The sequence below is a fragment of the Sphaeramia orbicularis genome, chromosome 8 (assembly GCF_902148855.1).
Source record: "Sphaeramia orbicularis chromosome 8, fSphaOr1.1, whole genome shotgun sequence".
Classification (NCBI taxonomy): domain Eukaryota; kingdom Metazoa; phylum Chordata; class Actinopteri; order Kurtiformes; family Apogonidae; genus Sphaeramia; species Sphaeramia orbicularis.
The window spans coordinates 12,590,565-12,607,478 of record NC_043964.1 but is presented as its reverse complement, the minus strand read 5'-3'; the positions used below and the strand labels follow the sequence as shown (position 1 = coordinate 12,607,478).

Sequence of the window (16,914 nt, the reverse complement as noted above, 5' to 3'; positions counted from 1 at the left end):
GCCCTGACACAGAGTCAAAGACCAAGGGTCGGCGGTGGTATGTTAGTGTCATCCTGTCAGTAAAAGCTAGTGCAAGTAATGTCAGTTAACAAAAACCAGGGTTAGTAGGGTTAATTGGACTCAGATACAAAAAGGGGAGGGTGAGTGGTTAAGTAAGTAAGTATGTAAGAGAGGTGAGTGCAAAAGGAAGAGCGGCAGAGTACATAAAATGCGTGAACAATAGACTAAAAGGGTTAGCGGGGTTCAAGAAGGGAAAGAAACGTATCTGTCTGTAAAACTCTGGAGTGCAGAGGGGTGAAAAATAGCAGACTAAGAGTCATTTTCCAATCACTCTGAGGAGAAAAAGCCATGCATTTTGGAGGAGTCCTTTTAAGCTACAAAATGTCTCCATTTTATCCACATACATGCCGGGCATTTTAAGTACAATGGGAAATGTGATCTGTGAAACGTGTGCTCTTGTGCTTGGTTTCATAGCCTGCTTTAGACCTTTCTCCTGCACTCCCTCTCCATCCAAGAGACTAAAAAAAGGTTCATTAGTTCAAAAGTGCCAACATAAACACGGGCGAAGAGGGAAAGAACAAAGGAGCTACACTGGTAGTTTGCCTTGGCGAGGAAATAATTTTAACTTCTCAGAAGGAAGGAAAAGTTTTAAATCCCCTGGATTAATTTCAGTTGAAAATGTTACAACCTTGTAGACTATTAAAATAAAGAAACAAGGAGCTGTGTCACATTAGATGCTGTTATTCCTGCCCTACATGTCAGACAAAGTTAATTGCATTTTTGTAAATAAATAAAGATAATGTTCAATAAAAACTCATGACAAACAAAAAAAAAAAATCAAATATTGTGATTGGATTACAGTTTTTCTCAGTCGCTTTGGTACATTTCTCAGATCAGAGTTGAAATTCTCAAACCTACTTGCTCAATCTTCACATCGTTGTGTCACTCGTGCACATCAAAAAAAGCAGTTTCGCATTTCTTGAAACAAGTTGTAAATGATTATGTACAATTCTCTGCTTTTTCCTACATTATCAACTGTTTATGTCATGTTGATCAAAATGTATTATAATGGGTCTCTGTTGAATAGTGGCACCCCCCACAACATTTAGGTCCTCTGCATATGTCTTTATATGCAAAATGGTTGAACAAGTTGTCATAATACACTGGTATGACCGCCTCTTGAAAACATAGAGTAGCTTTTTTTGGTGTGTGTGTTTGTATTTATCTATTTGCCTTTTAATGTGGACCATGCGTCTGTAATAAAATCTATCTATCTATCTATCTATCTATCTATCTATCTATCTATCTATCTATCTATCTATCTATCTATCTATCTATCTATCTATCTATCTACCTACCTACCTACCTACCTACCTACCTACCTACCTACCTACCTACCTTCCTACCTTCCTTCCTACCTACCATATATCAAGCATATTTCTATACATTTCATTAGACTTTTTTTCTAAATTTGTCCTGAATTGTTAAATTACTCCCAGGTGAATCTTTAAAGACAGGAATGTCAGGAGGTGTAGGAGGACTGCACTGTAACTCCTACAGCACTGCATGTACAGTTTTCCCTAAGGAGCTTGTCCTATGTTCACATTCCTACTTTTGTTTTCTGTTTCTTTTTCTTTGTGCTATGCAGTGCTGTCTTTTCCTTTCTGTAACACAATGACATGGTCTGTCAACAAATTACAGTCCAAACAGTAAGAGCGTAAATGTGAATCTTGTCCAGCCTCTTGCATTCAATCTCCCACATACACTACGGTGGAACTAAGACTAACGCTAACTAACTGCGTCTAAATAACTTCACTGCTGGAAAAAGGAATCGTTTGGTTTCTTTAAATGTTTACATATCTCTTGTTTAATTTATTGATAACAGTAATGTTTATATTATGGTTAAATGAATTTGGCAAATTATATTTATGAGCAGGTGGAGTTGCCATAGGTTATATATGACGGCCGCGACCTATTCTAATCAACCTGTTCATTGATCTGTTCATCATCGACAGGAGCACACAACCCATCAGAACATCCCTCCAGAATACATTGTTGTATTGACAACATGACTGAGCAATTGGACTGTCTTATCCGTACACAATGACACAAGGACTTGTCATTCCGATGGCACTGACATGTTCACTGACATATTTACTTTTGAGAGATGAAGGATTTTAACCCTTTCACGTATAGTGGTCACTAAAGTGGACAGTTATTCTACAGCTGTTCTCTTGTATATTCATGGGTTTTGTTGTTTTAGTTCCATATCAGCCAACACAGTGGACACTTATGCATCATCCCATACATTGTAATTCATACCATTACTGTAACTTTGCTGTTCTTGATAGACCTGATCTGCACTAACATGTTTGAGTGTCAATCAATTGTTATTTGTAAGACAAAAAGTTTTTTTTTTTGCATATTATCTACAAGAAATGAGTAATAACTGGCATTAGAATATGTTAAAATGTGAGAAAACATCAGATTAGCAGGATTAAAATGTTTTTATTTCATTGTTTTTATCTCACTTTCTGATATTGGGTTTTAAACACGTTTCTTTACTTCAAAAATTAAATGCACGGACATTTTTTTATAACTACATGAAAGAAAAAAAAATCGCAATTTTTTTTTCATGCCTAAGGAGGAATAAAAACACTCAAGAAAAAAATCTTGACAAAGGTTCTCATAAGTCATGCATGAAAGGGTTAAGTAAGAGACTGGCTTTTGCAGGTAATCCATGGTGTTTTTGCTATTTGTACAAATTTTTTTGAGAAATGCACTTACTGTTTTGTCGAGGGTGATTTGAGAAATGTTCCAAAGTGACTGAGAAAAACTGTAAAACATGCTCGCTTAAATTTTACTTGCTGGATTTTCAGGATGTAATGAAAAAGAAGAGCTGCCATTGGGTTTTGATTCAATCACTGAAATGCAACCCAAAGCCATGAACCAGCCACCGTATTTAGAAACATTTTGATTGGCTCAGAAAAAAAGTGGACATAACCTTAAGAAAAAAAAAAAAAAAAAATCTGAGTTTTAGAGTGAATTTGGATATAAGCATACTTACAAGTGGGAAAGTATGTTAGCATGCATTTAGTGCAAAATCAGTACAAATGAATGAAAAGGTCAAGTGATCAAGTTAGCATCATGTGGTGCTGATTTGATTAGCTTTAACTAACACCCCATTTTTTTGTCCCCTGTGACATTGATTCTCACAAGGCAAACTGTTGAGTCACCATGCATGAGGCAGCAGCAGAGGTATGAACCCAAAAACATCCGAACTGATGCCGTTCACTTCTGTTGGTTGGTAATTACCCCTTTTTCTCTCTAGGAGAAAACAACATTTCTACAAATTAAACCGTGTATGGTTAAAAAAAATAAAATGTTGGAGAAAAAGTTAGTAGATATAAATTATAAAATGTGCGCAATTACTGTCTTATTAAAAAAACGAGTAGAACCGGAGTGTTATTTTAGAGGCAGTTCCAAATTACTGGGAACTGTGCTGCCAGGATGAGAAATAATAACAGTCTACCTTCTCTTCTCGGACTTCTCCCAGTCCACCAAGCTGCAGAGAGGTAAAACAACTCATTACGTGGAGAAGCACTGACTCGTGTATCTGCAGGACTGTTGATACCGTTATCTCTCGGCATCCTCTCTTTCCCACTCTGACCGTATGGCTAACCTGTGTGTGATGGCTTCAGTTCTTCTGCATGGCCTACCCCTGCTGCCCCCGGTGCAGGGTGCGGCTTAAATCTGTGGAGTACTTACCAGAATCTCACCCTGCAGTAATAGGAAGGGGAGGGGGAAATTAGAGCAAAAGGGGGAGAGCAGGGTAAAAAAAAAAAAATAAATAAAAAAAAAATAAAATAAAATCATAGCCAAAACAGAAATGAGAAAGCAAGCGAGCAAAGATGAAGGAAGGAAGAGAGAGAGAGAGAGAGAAATGTGGAGGTGAGGGAGGATGGAGGATAAAAGTTCAAGAAAAAGTTGGGAAATCAGGGGAAAGAATCCAACCAGATAAAGAAGAGCAAGAGACAGAGAGAGATAAAGAGAGAGAGGGAGAGAGAGAGAGAGACAGAGCGAGAGAGTCATATTTGTTGCTCAGTTGATACGAGTTGATGCGAGGTCCATGCACATTCTGAATTTCAATATAAAAGATGCTTGTAGGTTAATGGGGGAAGGCAACAAAACAACCAAACATCATTCTGTGATTAATAATCGTTGCTTTGCTGAGTAAAACATGCCTCGGTTTCATGCGATTAATAACAGCTTTAGAAACAAACGCCGGGTTCAGAAAAGCTGGGGGGGGAGCATGGGGTGGGGGGTGGTTGGGTTTGCTTCAAGTTTACACAGGTAACTCTCCCATCACTGAAACTCCGAAGCTGATTAGCAAATTTTTACATGTTGCTTTTTTACAATCTGAGAAACAGACATGAATAACCAATAAACAAAAAAAAAAGGTGTCGGATTTACATGTAGCAGCCGCTGTAATATTTGAATTAGATAAAGGCTGGGCTAAAACGTGTACGGAGGTGGTACTGTTAACCGTTAGATAGGTCAGGATAGATTAATGGCTGAGGGCTACATCATTACTGAGTCAAGGTATATTCACATGGTTGATTAATACACGGGTAATGGGAGGCATCAGTCAAGGAAGATTAAATCTGGGATCAGTGAAAAGGGCAGAGCTGCGTGATGAAACGTACCTGGTTGGGGATGGCCCTCTTCTTGTTTGCAGCTGTGTTCCTCTGCTGGGCGCTGTCGTTACACAAAGATGAACAGACAACAGAAATGTTACTGGCGCTGCACAAACAACATGTTCACGGGTCACTGTTGTTGATGTATTTCTGTTTAACATACGGTTGTTTAATGGATTATTTGACTGATTTTTTATTTGCAAAAGCACAACAGGTAAAGTTAAAAGGGGGCAGAAATGTATTAGGTTTACGTGGTATTTTCCAGCTCAGTTTTTCATGTAATCATTATATTCCAGACATAAGAAATCAATCTAAAATGGATAGCTCACCAAAAAACAAAAGCACTTATGTCATTGTACAGCAGGGGTGTCATACTCATGTTAGTTCGGGGGCCACATCCTCCCACTATAATCTACAGTAAAGTGGACCAGACCAGTAAAATAATAATGTAATGATATATAAATAACGTCAACTCCAAACTTTTCTCTATGTTTTAGAGCAGTGGTTCCTACCCTTTTTTGGCTCCATTTTAACACCATGAATTTCTGGCAACCACAGACATTCAAAACTTACTTTTTTTTTTTTGCTAAAATTAATTTGTTTTTGATCATGTAATAGTTTGCTATACTATGTTGCAAATAAAAATTAATTTTAGATGACATTTAGTCTATATAATGTATATTATTATGGACGGAGGCAGAAAAGCCAGGTGGAGATTACTGCACAAAGTGAGAATTTTATTTTCCTTGGTCAGGATATGTACAGTCAGTCCAGCTTGGATTTACAAGGCTGACAATTAATACTGAACAAACAAGAACTCAAACTATGAATTATGAAAGAGCTGCAGCATCGGAAACCGACCACAATGAACATTTGGAAGATAAACAGTACCACAGTGCTTCAGTTTCACCTTAAGTTTGTCATGTCTTATATGTATTGCGATTGTCTCTCTGATCTCACTGTATATTTTTTATTAGTAAGTTTTTTAATTTATTTTTATCAATTATTAGAAACTTCAGGCGACCACGTTTGAATTCCAGGTGACCCCACATGGGGTCCTGACCCCAGTGTTGAAGAACAGTTTTAGAGTGAAAGAAGTAAAATTATATTATGAAAATGTTTAAGTCTATGATCTATCCTTTAAAAAAACTGAAAGTTCTTGAGAAAAATAATTGCAATTTTAACAATATTATGACTTACACATGCACATTATAACTTACAGATCACAGTGGATCTACAAATATACATTAAAATGACACTTACTTCACTTAAGGTATTTCATATTGCTCATATTTATTCAGGTTTTTCCACATTTTTTTGTGAAAGGATATTCTGTAAATTAGGGATGCAAATTATCGATTAATCCATTAATCATTAGTTGGTTGACCTTATCGATCGATTAATTGATAAGCGGCAATTTTCCTGAGAACCTGAATTTCTCTTTCAAAAGGGTCTATAAGAATAAAAGCTAAATATTGTTGATATACTTCATGAAAAAAGCATGTCACATTCCTTCCTGATTGATTTATTGTACCATTGGATACAGTACAGGCAATGACATTTATGGAGTAGAACTAAATAAATTCTGCAGAGAAATTCAACAAAATAAATGGATCTGAAGAGGGGCAGTTTAGAAGAAATGGGCAGTTCTGACTTTGCATCACTAGCTGACACGATGGAGCGAGATTTCAACGGAGTGTGTTACATTATTCAGCTTCAGCGATGAAGCCTAGTTTGGGCAGTGGCGTCCCCTGCTGTCGACACCACAAAGTCCCGACACGGAAAAAGGCAATTAGCCGACAATTAATAATCTAATTCTTATTGACAATTAATTGATAGTCGATTAATTGTTTACATGCCTACTGTAAATGTAAATATTTTCATGTAATTATATATATTTTTTTTACTCTAAAACAATGACAATCATTTGGAGTTGTCAGTATTTATAGGTTATAATAGTAGTTTAGTGATCCGACTCACTTGAAATCGAATCGGGCCGAATGTGGAACTTTAACTAAAATGATTGTTAATATCTTCGGTGTACTTTTTGCATTTCACAGATTCCTCCGACAAGCCAGATCGGACCCTTTGGGGGGCCGTTTCTGGCCTGGGAGCCATATGTTTGACACCCGTGTTGTAGAGAAAACACCCTCCCTAAACTCTGTCCTCTCGAGTTGAATTAAACCTTGGACTCATTAATGCTACAAGGTTCTACATTGCAGTGATTTATTACAAGATGGTGAGGCTGTCATCTTGGTTTATGCCTTTTTTCACAATACAAGATGAATATTTCTGTCCTATGCCCTGTCTATAATAATGTGAATATTTTGCAAAGTGGATATTTCTGTCTATGATTAAAAAAAAATCAAAAATCAACTAAAACTCTACTCGGTCTTTGGTTTACAACATATTTCCATACAGACACGAATGCAAAAAACGACTGAAAAAACTCCAAAAAGACATTCCAAGCCAGTGGCTGACAAATGTATACATCAAGGGTATGTAAAACACCCTGAAGCGGAGTCCGAGTCTGTGCAGTGAGATTATTTTTCTGGTGGGTATTTCGACAGTAGAGGGTACAGGCCACCGTCTTCAAAACACTGACTGCTTCTCTCATCACTGTTGTTTCCACTTTTATGTGAGAACTGTGATTTCAGAGATAGAGCCACAAAACAACTGAAGTTTTCCTTGCACTTCTCTATCAACCCATTTCTGGAAACTGTCGCACCAGTCGTAGTTGGACCAAAACCTCTGTCTGTTTCTATTGCAGACCACAGTAGTAGTATCAGAGGCTTTTGTGTGAAATAATGTAACGGTGCCAAGTTGGACTGTAAACAACCCAAACCTAAATAAGTCAGTATATTTTCACCATTATTACTATTGTTATTGTTGCTTCGGTTGTAGATGAATGCACCGTATGCAACAGTAACAGTGCGAATTAGGGGTGTAAGAAAATATCGGTTCTGCAATATATCGCGATATCTCGTTTCATGATACTGTATCGATATTAAAAAGTACCGTTTCTGTATTTTTTAGTATTTATTCAAATGCAGATATGGCAGAGGTTCATTTTTGTTTTTCTTTTTTGTTTATATTTCATTTATTATTATTATTTAACACCGTTTTATTAAATAATGGTTAATTGAAGCATCCTAAAAGCACTTTTTACTGTCTGAGAGCGGCAGATGTTAGTTCCTTTGGAAACTAGGTGACTTCGAAAAATTTTGTGACATAGCATTAGATCCTGTTCTCATCAAATAAAAATGTGTTTAGTATTTGTACATATTTCTGGTGTAATTCAATTCTTCCAGAAAATAATCAAAAAAAAATATATATATATATATTGCTTTTATACCAGTATCATGATATATTGTGACATACTATATCTTGATCCTATTCTTGCCAATAGATAGATAGATAGATACTTTATTGATCCCGAGGAAAATTCAAGAATACACACCCCTAGTGAGCATGTGTGAATCTGAACGCGAAGCCTCCATTTGTAAAGTTCTCCATTTTCCCCATTTTCACATGGACACACACAAACTGGAGTTTTTAGAAGTTCTTGAAAGCATCTGTTGTTTTTTTTTTTTACCCAAAATGCCAATTACATGTTGGCGAGAGGCCCAAATATAGACAAAAATATCCATTTTGAAAAACATTCACATTACTGTAGACAGGCATGGGAGTAAATGCATAAAAAATGATTTATACAAATAACAATAAGGTATATGTTTCATATTTTGTAGCCTTCAGTACTGTTAATGTAAACCTAGTCTCTATTCTGTAATAACCAGATTTCGGTTTGGCTGATTAATTGGAGCCAGAAGGATGTTTAACAAATAAGTAGGACCGGTAAGACTTAGCTCTGAAGATTTACTGACTTTAAGAGAATATAATTGTTTTAAAAATGAAGTAATAGTTTCCAGCTTCAGTGGATAATTGCATTAAAGTTGCAGTCGTGATAGTTTTTAAGCATCACTGAGTAAAACTTCCTTAATTACCTTCCAGCGTATTAAAATTCAAGAGGTCATTGACTCCTCGCCTGTGTTTTCAGGCTGTAGAAAATCTACCCTGTGATGCAGATTTCAGCTAATCATGGGCAGTTTCAGACAGATAGGGGATTAAATGTGTGTTTGGGAGCTGGAAGTGCCCATCACTGATCAGAATGTGTCAGACGTCACCTGGATGTGATTCTACGGCTCAGAAACAGCACGAAACAGCATCAGGTACAGGTATTTACTAATCTAACTTAATGTCCTATTAAACTGTTGGTAATAAATCCAGTTTTTAATAAGGTAAAAGACAATATATTTCTGACAGTAATGAATTTTCTCTCCGGATGTTGATATTAGCCTTTTCCTTCTTTAACCCATAAAGACCCAAACAACCACTGGCAGCCAAAATCATAAAATATTTAGTAACTTCTAATCCATTAATCCTATCAATCCATGCAAATAATTGGTGTTAAATACAGTTTGTCATCTTTTCATGATCATCAGAGATGACCCATTCAGAGGCTCAGTAGTTACCGTGGAAACACTGTCATCTTCTGCAACATTGATTCACCAGTAAAACCCATGGAGTTGGATCAATGACAGTGACTGGACACACCTGGTTTATGTTCAGTTAATGAGAGACTTTGTTGAAAAAGTCACGTTTTCATTATTTTTCCCTGTTTCTGATATTTTGATAATTAATTTTAATCTGAGCTTTTATGAGCATCTATATCACAGGTGTCAAACATGCGACCCGGGGGCAAAATTCGGCCCACCAAAGGGTCAAATACTGAAGATATTAACAATCAGTGGTGTAAAAATCATTTTAATTCAGGTTCCACATACAGACCAATTAGATCTCAATTGGGTCACATCAGTAAAATAGTATCATAACTTATAAATAATGAAAACTACAGATTTTATCTTTGTTTAAGTGAAAAAAAAGTTAAATTACATGAAAATGTTTGCATTAATAAACTACCCTTTTACAAAAAATGAGAATAACCTGAAAAAATATGAACAACCTGAAATGTCTTAAGAGAAGTAAATGCGATTTTACCAATATTCTACCTGTTACTAAATGTTTTGTGTATTTATAATTGTAATGTAAGTTGTAATGCACGTGTAAATGATAAACTGATAAACTGAGGCAGAATACTGTTAAAATTGCACTTGTTTTTCTCAAGACATTTCAAGTTGTTCATGTTATTCAGATTTTTAAGGAAACAATGTAGATTTAATTCTACTTTTTTCACTGTCATTATTTTACTGGTCCGGCCCACTTGAGATCATATTGGGGTGAATGTGGCCCCTGAACTAAAATGAGTTTGACACCCCTGATCTATATGATCAGTAAATTAAATATCGGACAGTACCTGATTTTTATTGAAGAAATGCAAAAACACAGAGGATAATATAATAAATGGTGACAAATCACTTAAGAAAGGTGAAATAGAGAGAAAAATTCATTTGGGAACTGACACAAATGTAGCAATGGGTCTTTGTGGGTTAAACTCTCATTATTATATTAGCTTTCAAACAGTCACTATTGTCTGAGCTGTACTCCACCCATACATTTATATAAATACGTAGGGGATAAAGGGGTTTAAAGGCCCACAGGAAGTGTCAAACTGCCTCTCACACACCAGACACACATCCCTACATGCTTTCCGTCAGCCCACCTGTTGTTGCCGTACCCAGGGATGCTACCATCATCCATTCTTCGGTAGTCAAGACTGAAAGTGATGTCATGAGAACCGTTAAACAGCCCTAGCCCACCTTTGACAATGTAGGCAATCCACTCATCATGCAGATGCTGGGCACGAATCCGCTAACGCTCACACACGGGATTTTGCTCTGTTACTCGGTTATTAGCATGATGCAAACTGAGGGGAACTCCACTCAGCTACATGCTAGGATTACTGCCACCGCAAGCCCTGCTTCAAAACCAGTGACGACAAAGCGCGGTAAACATCAGCACTGCTCATATGAATCATGGGAAATGCTTATATTTACAGTCAAACGACCTGGCAGCACACACAAAATTCACCTGTCAGTCAATCAAACTCATCGGATTGACCTTATCCGATGGGGGTGTAATGGTGTTGCATGCAGTGGGAAAATGGTCGGCCACTAATGCAACCTTCATTATTGTGGTATCCACCGCCCCACAGGAGGACGCATGCTCTAATGGGGATAGCCACTAATTGGCATTCTACATCAGATTAACCACAAGCGGCTAATTATTAGCAACGCACTGACTCTGTATCAGTGGAGTGGCAGTGAACCTACACGCTTCATAACACATCGCCTTTTAATCTACAGATGCGCCGATGCAACTACGAAAACAGGCAACATGGAGTTAATCAAGGGCAGTATGTCTACGCCTGGTCTGGAGTCACAGGTAACAAGCTGTAAGTTGGATCGGAAACAGCGGTGGGAGGAGGGGTACGTACTTTGCAAAGCCTATGAAGTCCTCATGGTTGGTGTTGATGTAGGACAGCTCAATGTCAATCAGCAGCAAAACCTTAATTAAAAGCAGAAAATCATGATTAGGATGGAAAGGTCTCAATTAAAACACCATTTTCAGAAGGCTCAAACAAGAAATTAAAGTGTCAAGTCTCAGCTCTGATATTTCACGCTTGTGAAAACAACCCTGTCAGAGGCTCCATCTCAAACTGCATGTCTACAACGTTACAGTGTCACACACTGACATCAACGGTGCAGCAAGCTGCAGATGTGGTAGAAGTGAGAATATGGTTTAACACAAAAGGGTTTCAGATTGTAAAACCTACAATGCAATCCACATGACTTCTGAGAACTACTACTAAACCAAAAACTTATGTTAGTAAAGGGTGGGGTGGAGGATTTAACAACATTAAGAGAGTTAATAAGGTTCCTGCACTAACAGGGAAACATTTTTAATGTTAAGAGTCTTCAGAGGACAACAGTGGCATTTGTAGAGTAAATGTCACCAGCCAAAATTACAAAACGCAGTCTCATTAATTTCTCCTCTTTGTATTTTGAAGCAGTTTCTCCTTTACCAAATATTTGTCTCAGAAGTTTACCGTACTGATGGAAGGACAGTGTCAGCGACTGTGTTGCTAATGGCAACTTTGTCCCAAAAAGGTGAATGACTCAAACAATACCTCCTACTGCTTCTCTGCTGTCATACACAAACTGAAAACAGAAGCCTGGGAAACACTGCATGTTTGTTACAATTTCAGTTGATTACATTTACTCTCCATTCTCTTGTTTGTGCATAATCTTACATATTATGCACATGTTGTTGATATACCATTAAAAAGGCACGGGTCAGAATTATATGTATATTTGGAGCTATATTAAATGAATTGGTTTGGGGTCACCTTCATATTAAAGAGGGAAGCATTGGTCATTAGAGAATGAATTGTGGACAAGTTGTGATCAACTTAACTAATTTATTCAGTCACTGAATACAGGTACTCAGGAATTGAAAGTGTCATCATTCAATATCGGGTGTGTCCATCTTTGGCTTCCAAACAAGCAGTGCAGCAACAATGCATGGAACTAAGTCTCATGATCCTGTCCTGAGGGATCCGATCACTCAGGCGACTGATTGTACAGCGATGACAGTGCGGACGGCGAGCGACTTCACCACTGCTCGTAACATGCTAATGACACGTTCTCTCTGTTGTATCATAAGTTGTGACATTTTGAGCTGGCAAAAACATTTTGGCGTTTTCTTTGCTGCCTTTATATTGGCTATTGACCACACCTAAAGATACCAGTCAAGCATGACTCTGCACAAGAGATTCGACTCAATGTCCGACATTAAGGGGTTAGTCCAAACACCGATGTCATGCGTGTCAGGAATGAAAAAACATACAGCTTTTAACTGTATTACTCATGTCGTGAGCAACATATACAAGATAGGCACCTGAGCAAATCATTTTCTGGAAATTACACCACGTTTGAACCGTGTGTTTTTAAAAGCGCTAAGTATATATTGTTTTCTGTTTTTTATTTTTTTTTTTCTTGAGTGTTTTGAAAGGCACCTTTACATGAAATGCACTACAAATTATAATTATAACCCAACATAATAGACCAATAACAACCTGACCAATACCAAGGTTTCTAATCTCAGTTTAATCAAACACATCTTGTCTACCGGTAAAACTGCCAAAAAGGTAAAAAAAAAAAGTATTCAGAGCTTTCAGTCAGGCTCAGCTGGCATCTTGACAACAGCCTACAAGTAAAAAAGAGCAGCCATTCCTTCTGGTCTTGGAAAAGGCTTATGAGCTGTTATTTCTGTATTCAGGGTTCCTACACATTTGAAACTGCAAAATTCCATACTTCTTCCAGACCCTAATTTCCAGATGTCTTGGTAAAAAAAGTCCAACCTTCCAACCATCCAACCAGTCTTTACATTTGGGATTTATGAGCTAGTCGTCAGAGAATTTACATCCAACCATTATGAGTTCTGCCAACGATCATACAAGGCATGTTGAATAGCTCGCTCACAGTATGTGGACATCACCTGTCCGTTGAAGCAGCAGTGAAACTTGACGACACCTGGGCGCGCCTTAAAATGGGTTGGAGGAGGATAGAGCAGAAGGCTGGGCATTCAACTTGTCAATCTGCCCAAATGTTTTCTGGGACGTGTAGCCTACTGTTTGTGCTCTAACAAACATTTTAGCTGCGATCGATCCATTTCTTTTTTTTTTTTTTTTTGTAGGTATTCACAATTTTATGTTTTAGAAAATAGATCAGTGGTAACAGTCTTGGAAACATGAATATTTTTCATACATTTGTTTCCATTTTCCATACTTTCCCAGACCTGGAAATTTATAAAATCAAATTCCGTACTTTTCTATACTTCAGGAACCCTGTGTATTTGACAAATAACTTATATTACAATTGACCACACTTTCCCTCGCCCCACTGGGACATCTTCCATCATGGATTCCATCTGAGTGGTCGGGGGGGGGGGGGGGGGGGGGGGGGGGTCACTGTCTCAGTCCTGATCACTGTAGATCACTTAAATCACTGTTACACTTTATATCACTGTGCCCTGAAATGTATAAATACAATCAGAAGTCTTTGTTTACAGTATTGTCCATGAAGTTTTTTTTAGAGGAAGTTCTTTAGCAAGTTTTTTTTAGAGAATATATACTAACCTTAATGTCAACCTGGTTAAGATAAGATTAGATAAGATAAGACAGATACTTTATTGATTCTTTGCAGGAAATTGTTTGGTTACGACTAACTAACCCACCTGTTTTGTTCTGTTTTTTGTCTTCTTGTGGTGTATGCAAAGCTGCTGAATACCTGAATTTCCCTCGGGATTAATAAAGTATCTATCTATCTATCTATCTATCTATCTATCTATCTATCTATCTATCTATCTATCTATCTATCTATCTATCTATCTATCTATCTATCTATCTATCTATCTAACATAGCATTGGATTATGGCTGTGTATGAATTATAGATTGTTGTTTCATACCACAAAAAACAAAACAAAAAAAACCCCAAAAACGCAGACCTGATCTCAATGAGTGTGCCCGAGAGCTGTTGCGTTCACTGACTCACCTGGTCCTTGCTCTTCCCTTCTCTTTCTCTGATGTGAGTGGTGACGATCCTCTCGGTCTCCTCTCTCAGTCTGGGGTAGGAGGCGAGCTGAAAGGCAACACAACGGAACATCTGCAGCTCTGGACCCATACGGACACACACACACAAAAACACGCTAACATATGAGCTTGAGCCTGGTTAAGACTTACCGACGTGAACCAGAGAGAAACAGGAGTGAGAAGTGAGAATAAGTAAAGAACACAGAAAAGGGGAAAGAGGTAGTCAAGTGACATTTCAGTGCCACGAGTTCAGACGTTCACAAACACTCACACAGACAAATGTTCAATACAAGCAGGTGGTTCTCAGCTAGGGATGACTTCGAGAAAAAAATTATCATTTCATTTGTGAGTATGCCAATATGTGATCATCCAGATGTGTTTTTTTTTTTTTTTTTTTTAAATATGAAATCATAAGTAATAGTGTTTTAACAAATATTGCAATATCTACATGTAGGGCTGGGCAATAAATCAAATTAATTTGCAACATTAAGACTTTACTTCTTCTACCATAACTCACTGCAGGTTTGATGCTTTGTATACTTTTGTCTGTTTCTTTAATGATTGCCTAGGAGTGATACTTAATTAAATGTCTTTCATAACAAGAAATGCCCCATCAACAACCTATTGAATCCTTTTTTTGGGGGGTTATCATCTGCTGAGCTTTTGTAGAGCTGCAATGAGCATCTATGTACCCATTTCTTAGTCTTTCTTCAGATTGCACAAGAAAATGCAGGAAATACAAGCACAGTATTAAAAACCACAAAAAAAAAACAAAAACAAAACATTTACCTATATGGCTGCCTAAAGTTAGAATCTAGTTTGACATCTGTTCCCATGACAAAAAATTTCTTGAACAATAAGAAACATTTGACATGGGTTGAATGAAACATAACATTATTGCAATAAAACTCATTGTTCGAACAAAAGATTTAGAGACATGTTTAGTGCAAATGGAAGTCACACTTGGGCCTGTCGCCACTGTTTATTTATGAAACTGCCTTTTAATGCTGGACATATTGTTTTTCCTGGTTGTATCTTAATACAGTGTGAATTAGACTGTATCAAATCATAACAAACCTACTTGCAAACTGGGACTTCTGCACAGTACTGTTTTGAGTTTTTCGGTCAGACAAAGATTAAAATAATGAATTAATATATGAACACATAAATAATTGGGAGTTTTGGCCATATTGCCCAGCCTCATTAACGTCATCTCTAGCTGATTTTAGAGATCTTAAGTGTTAGTAAAGGCAGGATGAGAAGGGAAACCAGAATGAGGTGAGACAGAGTTTTGTTGTTTGTTTTTTTTTTTTAACTGGAGGTGAATCTGAAGAACAAGCTGTGTGACAGTAAAATATGCTGAACTGTTTAATGGCATGCAGTGCCTTCTTTAGTCCACAAGATGGCGGTGGAGCCCTGTTGCTATGGAAACGGTACATTCAAGCTACCTCCATGCCCACGGGCTATTAGTACCATCTCCCCCTCAAATCTCTCCCTTTCCATCCGGTTCAACAGATTGCAGAATGTCACTCTGCCGCGAGGGTCAGCGAGGGAGTGCTGCCGCCTCTGCTCGGCCCAGACGGACGAGACAGAGTGGCTTCAGCGGCGGAGAGGGAGGGAGCCGGGAGGGAACGGTGTGGAGGTGTGGGTGTGTTGAAGGTGGTAAACACTGTATGAGCTGATGCTGGGGTCAAATGGGAGAGGGGCAGGTGGAAATTTTAAGGTGTGCTTAAAATTTCAGATGTGATCTTTCAATCGATAGTCTGAATGGGATGGATAAGGAATGCTGGGGGAATACACTCATGAATGGTACATTACAAAGTGTATGGGGGAGGGGGGCTGGTTTCACTATGGTGACCAGATCACTGGGATGACAGACATAAAGAAAAGGAGTCTCTTTTCTTTCCATGCCATCCTTTAAGCAGGTGTATCCCCGGTTACCTTAACGGCACACTTCATGGCGAGTGCAGTGAGCTCCGACACCACAAGATCCACACATTTGAGGCTGGGCTCTTTGAGTTTGAGGATCTGCTTTTTGACTATCGCCTCGAAAGCCAGGTCGGGGGTGAAGAGCCCCGTTCTGAGAGGTCATGGGGTCAGATTGCATATTGTTGTAGCGGTACAGACAGAGTGATAGAGTAGATATTAAGAAAAGAGAGAAGACAGGTAGGACAAAGAGAAGAAAAGGAAAAAAAGAGTCTTTGTTCAGTTAGTCATTTCTAGTTGGTGACAGAAAAGTCAAGCAGCAGAGAGACAAGCCACAGGTTTTTCACATCCTCTTCCCTAACCGGCCAGTTCCTCTAAACATTAGTCAATATTGAAGAGGACGTGACACCTCCAAGTCGAGGCCAAATCGCAGCTTGCTTTTTTTTTTTTTTTTTTTATTGGCCGTGAGGAATAAGCTGTGACACCTGCAGCTTGTCAAAGAGAGATCAGAGATGTTGATACAGGGACAAACGTTCATGTTCCCCGAAACATCTCATATCCACGACGACAACACGGCACCCGTCACAACACTCCACAACATGACAGCTGCCTGCACACAGGGCTAATTGGGCTGGGATGGGCTGAGGGCAAACTGCATAGAATATATTCGCTTGTTTTAG

General features: G+C 38.1%; 1 protein-coding gene across 6 annotated transcripts in view; it reads right to left on the bottom strand.

Moving 5' to 3' along the window:
• Nucleotides 1-16,914, bottom strand: part of dnm2a (dynamin 2a) — a 60,507-nt gene that overhangs the window by 24,559 nt on the left and 19,034 nt on the right. For 2 of the 6 annotated variants that reach the window (XM_030140738.1, XM_030140735.1), the window contains exons 11-15: nt 14,271-14,357; nt 11,152-11,222; nt 10,378-10,431; nt 4,707-4,758; nt 3,769-3,780 (exon numbers count right to left, since the gene is read on the bottom strand). In XM_030140738.1, the coding sequence (XP_029996598.1) occupies nt 3,769-3,780; nt 4,707-4,758; nt 10,378-10,431; nt 11,152-11,222; nt 14,271-14,357 (276 nt within the window). The remainder of the gene's footprint in view (nt 1-3,768; nt 3,781-4,706; nt 4,759-10,377; nt 10,432-11,151; nt 11,223-14,270; nt 14,358-16,914) is intronic. The other 4 variants (XM_030140740.1, XM_030140741.1, XM_030140737.1 and 1 more) reach the window with 3 other exon arrangements.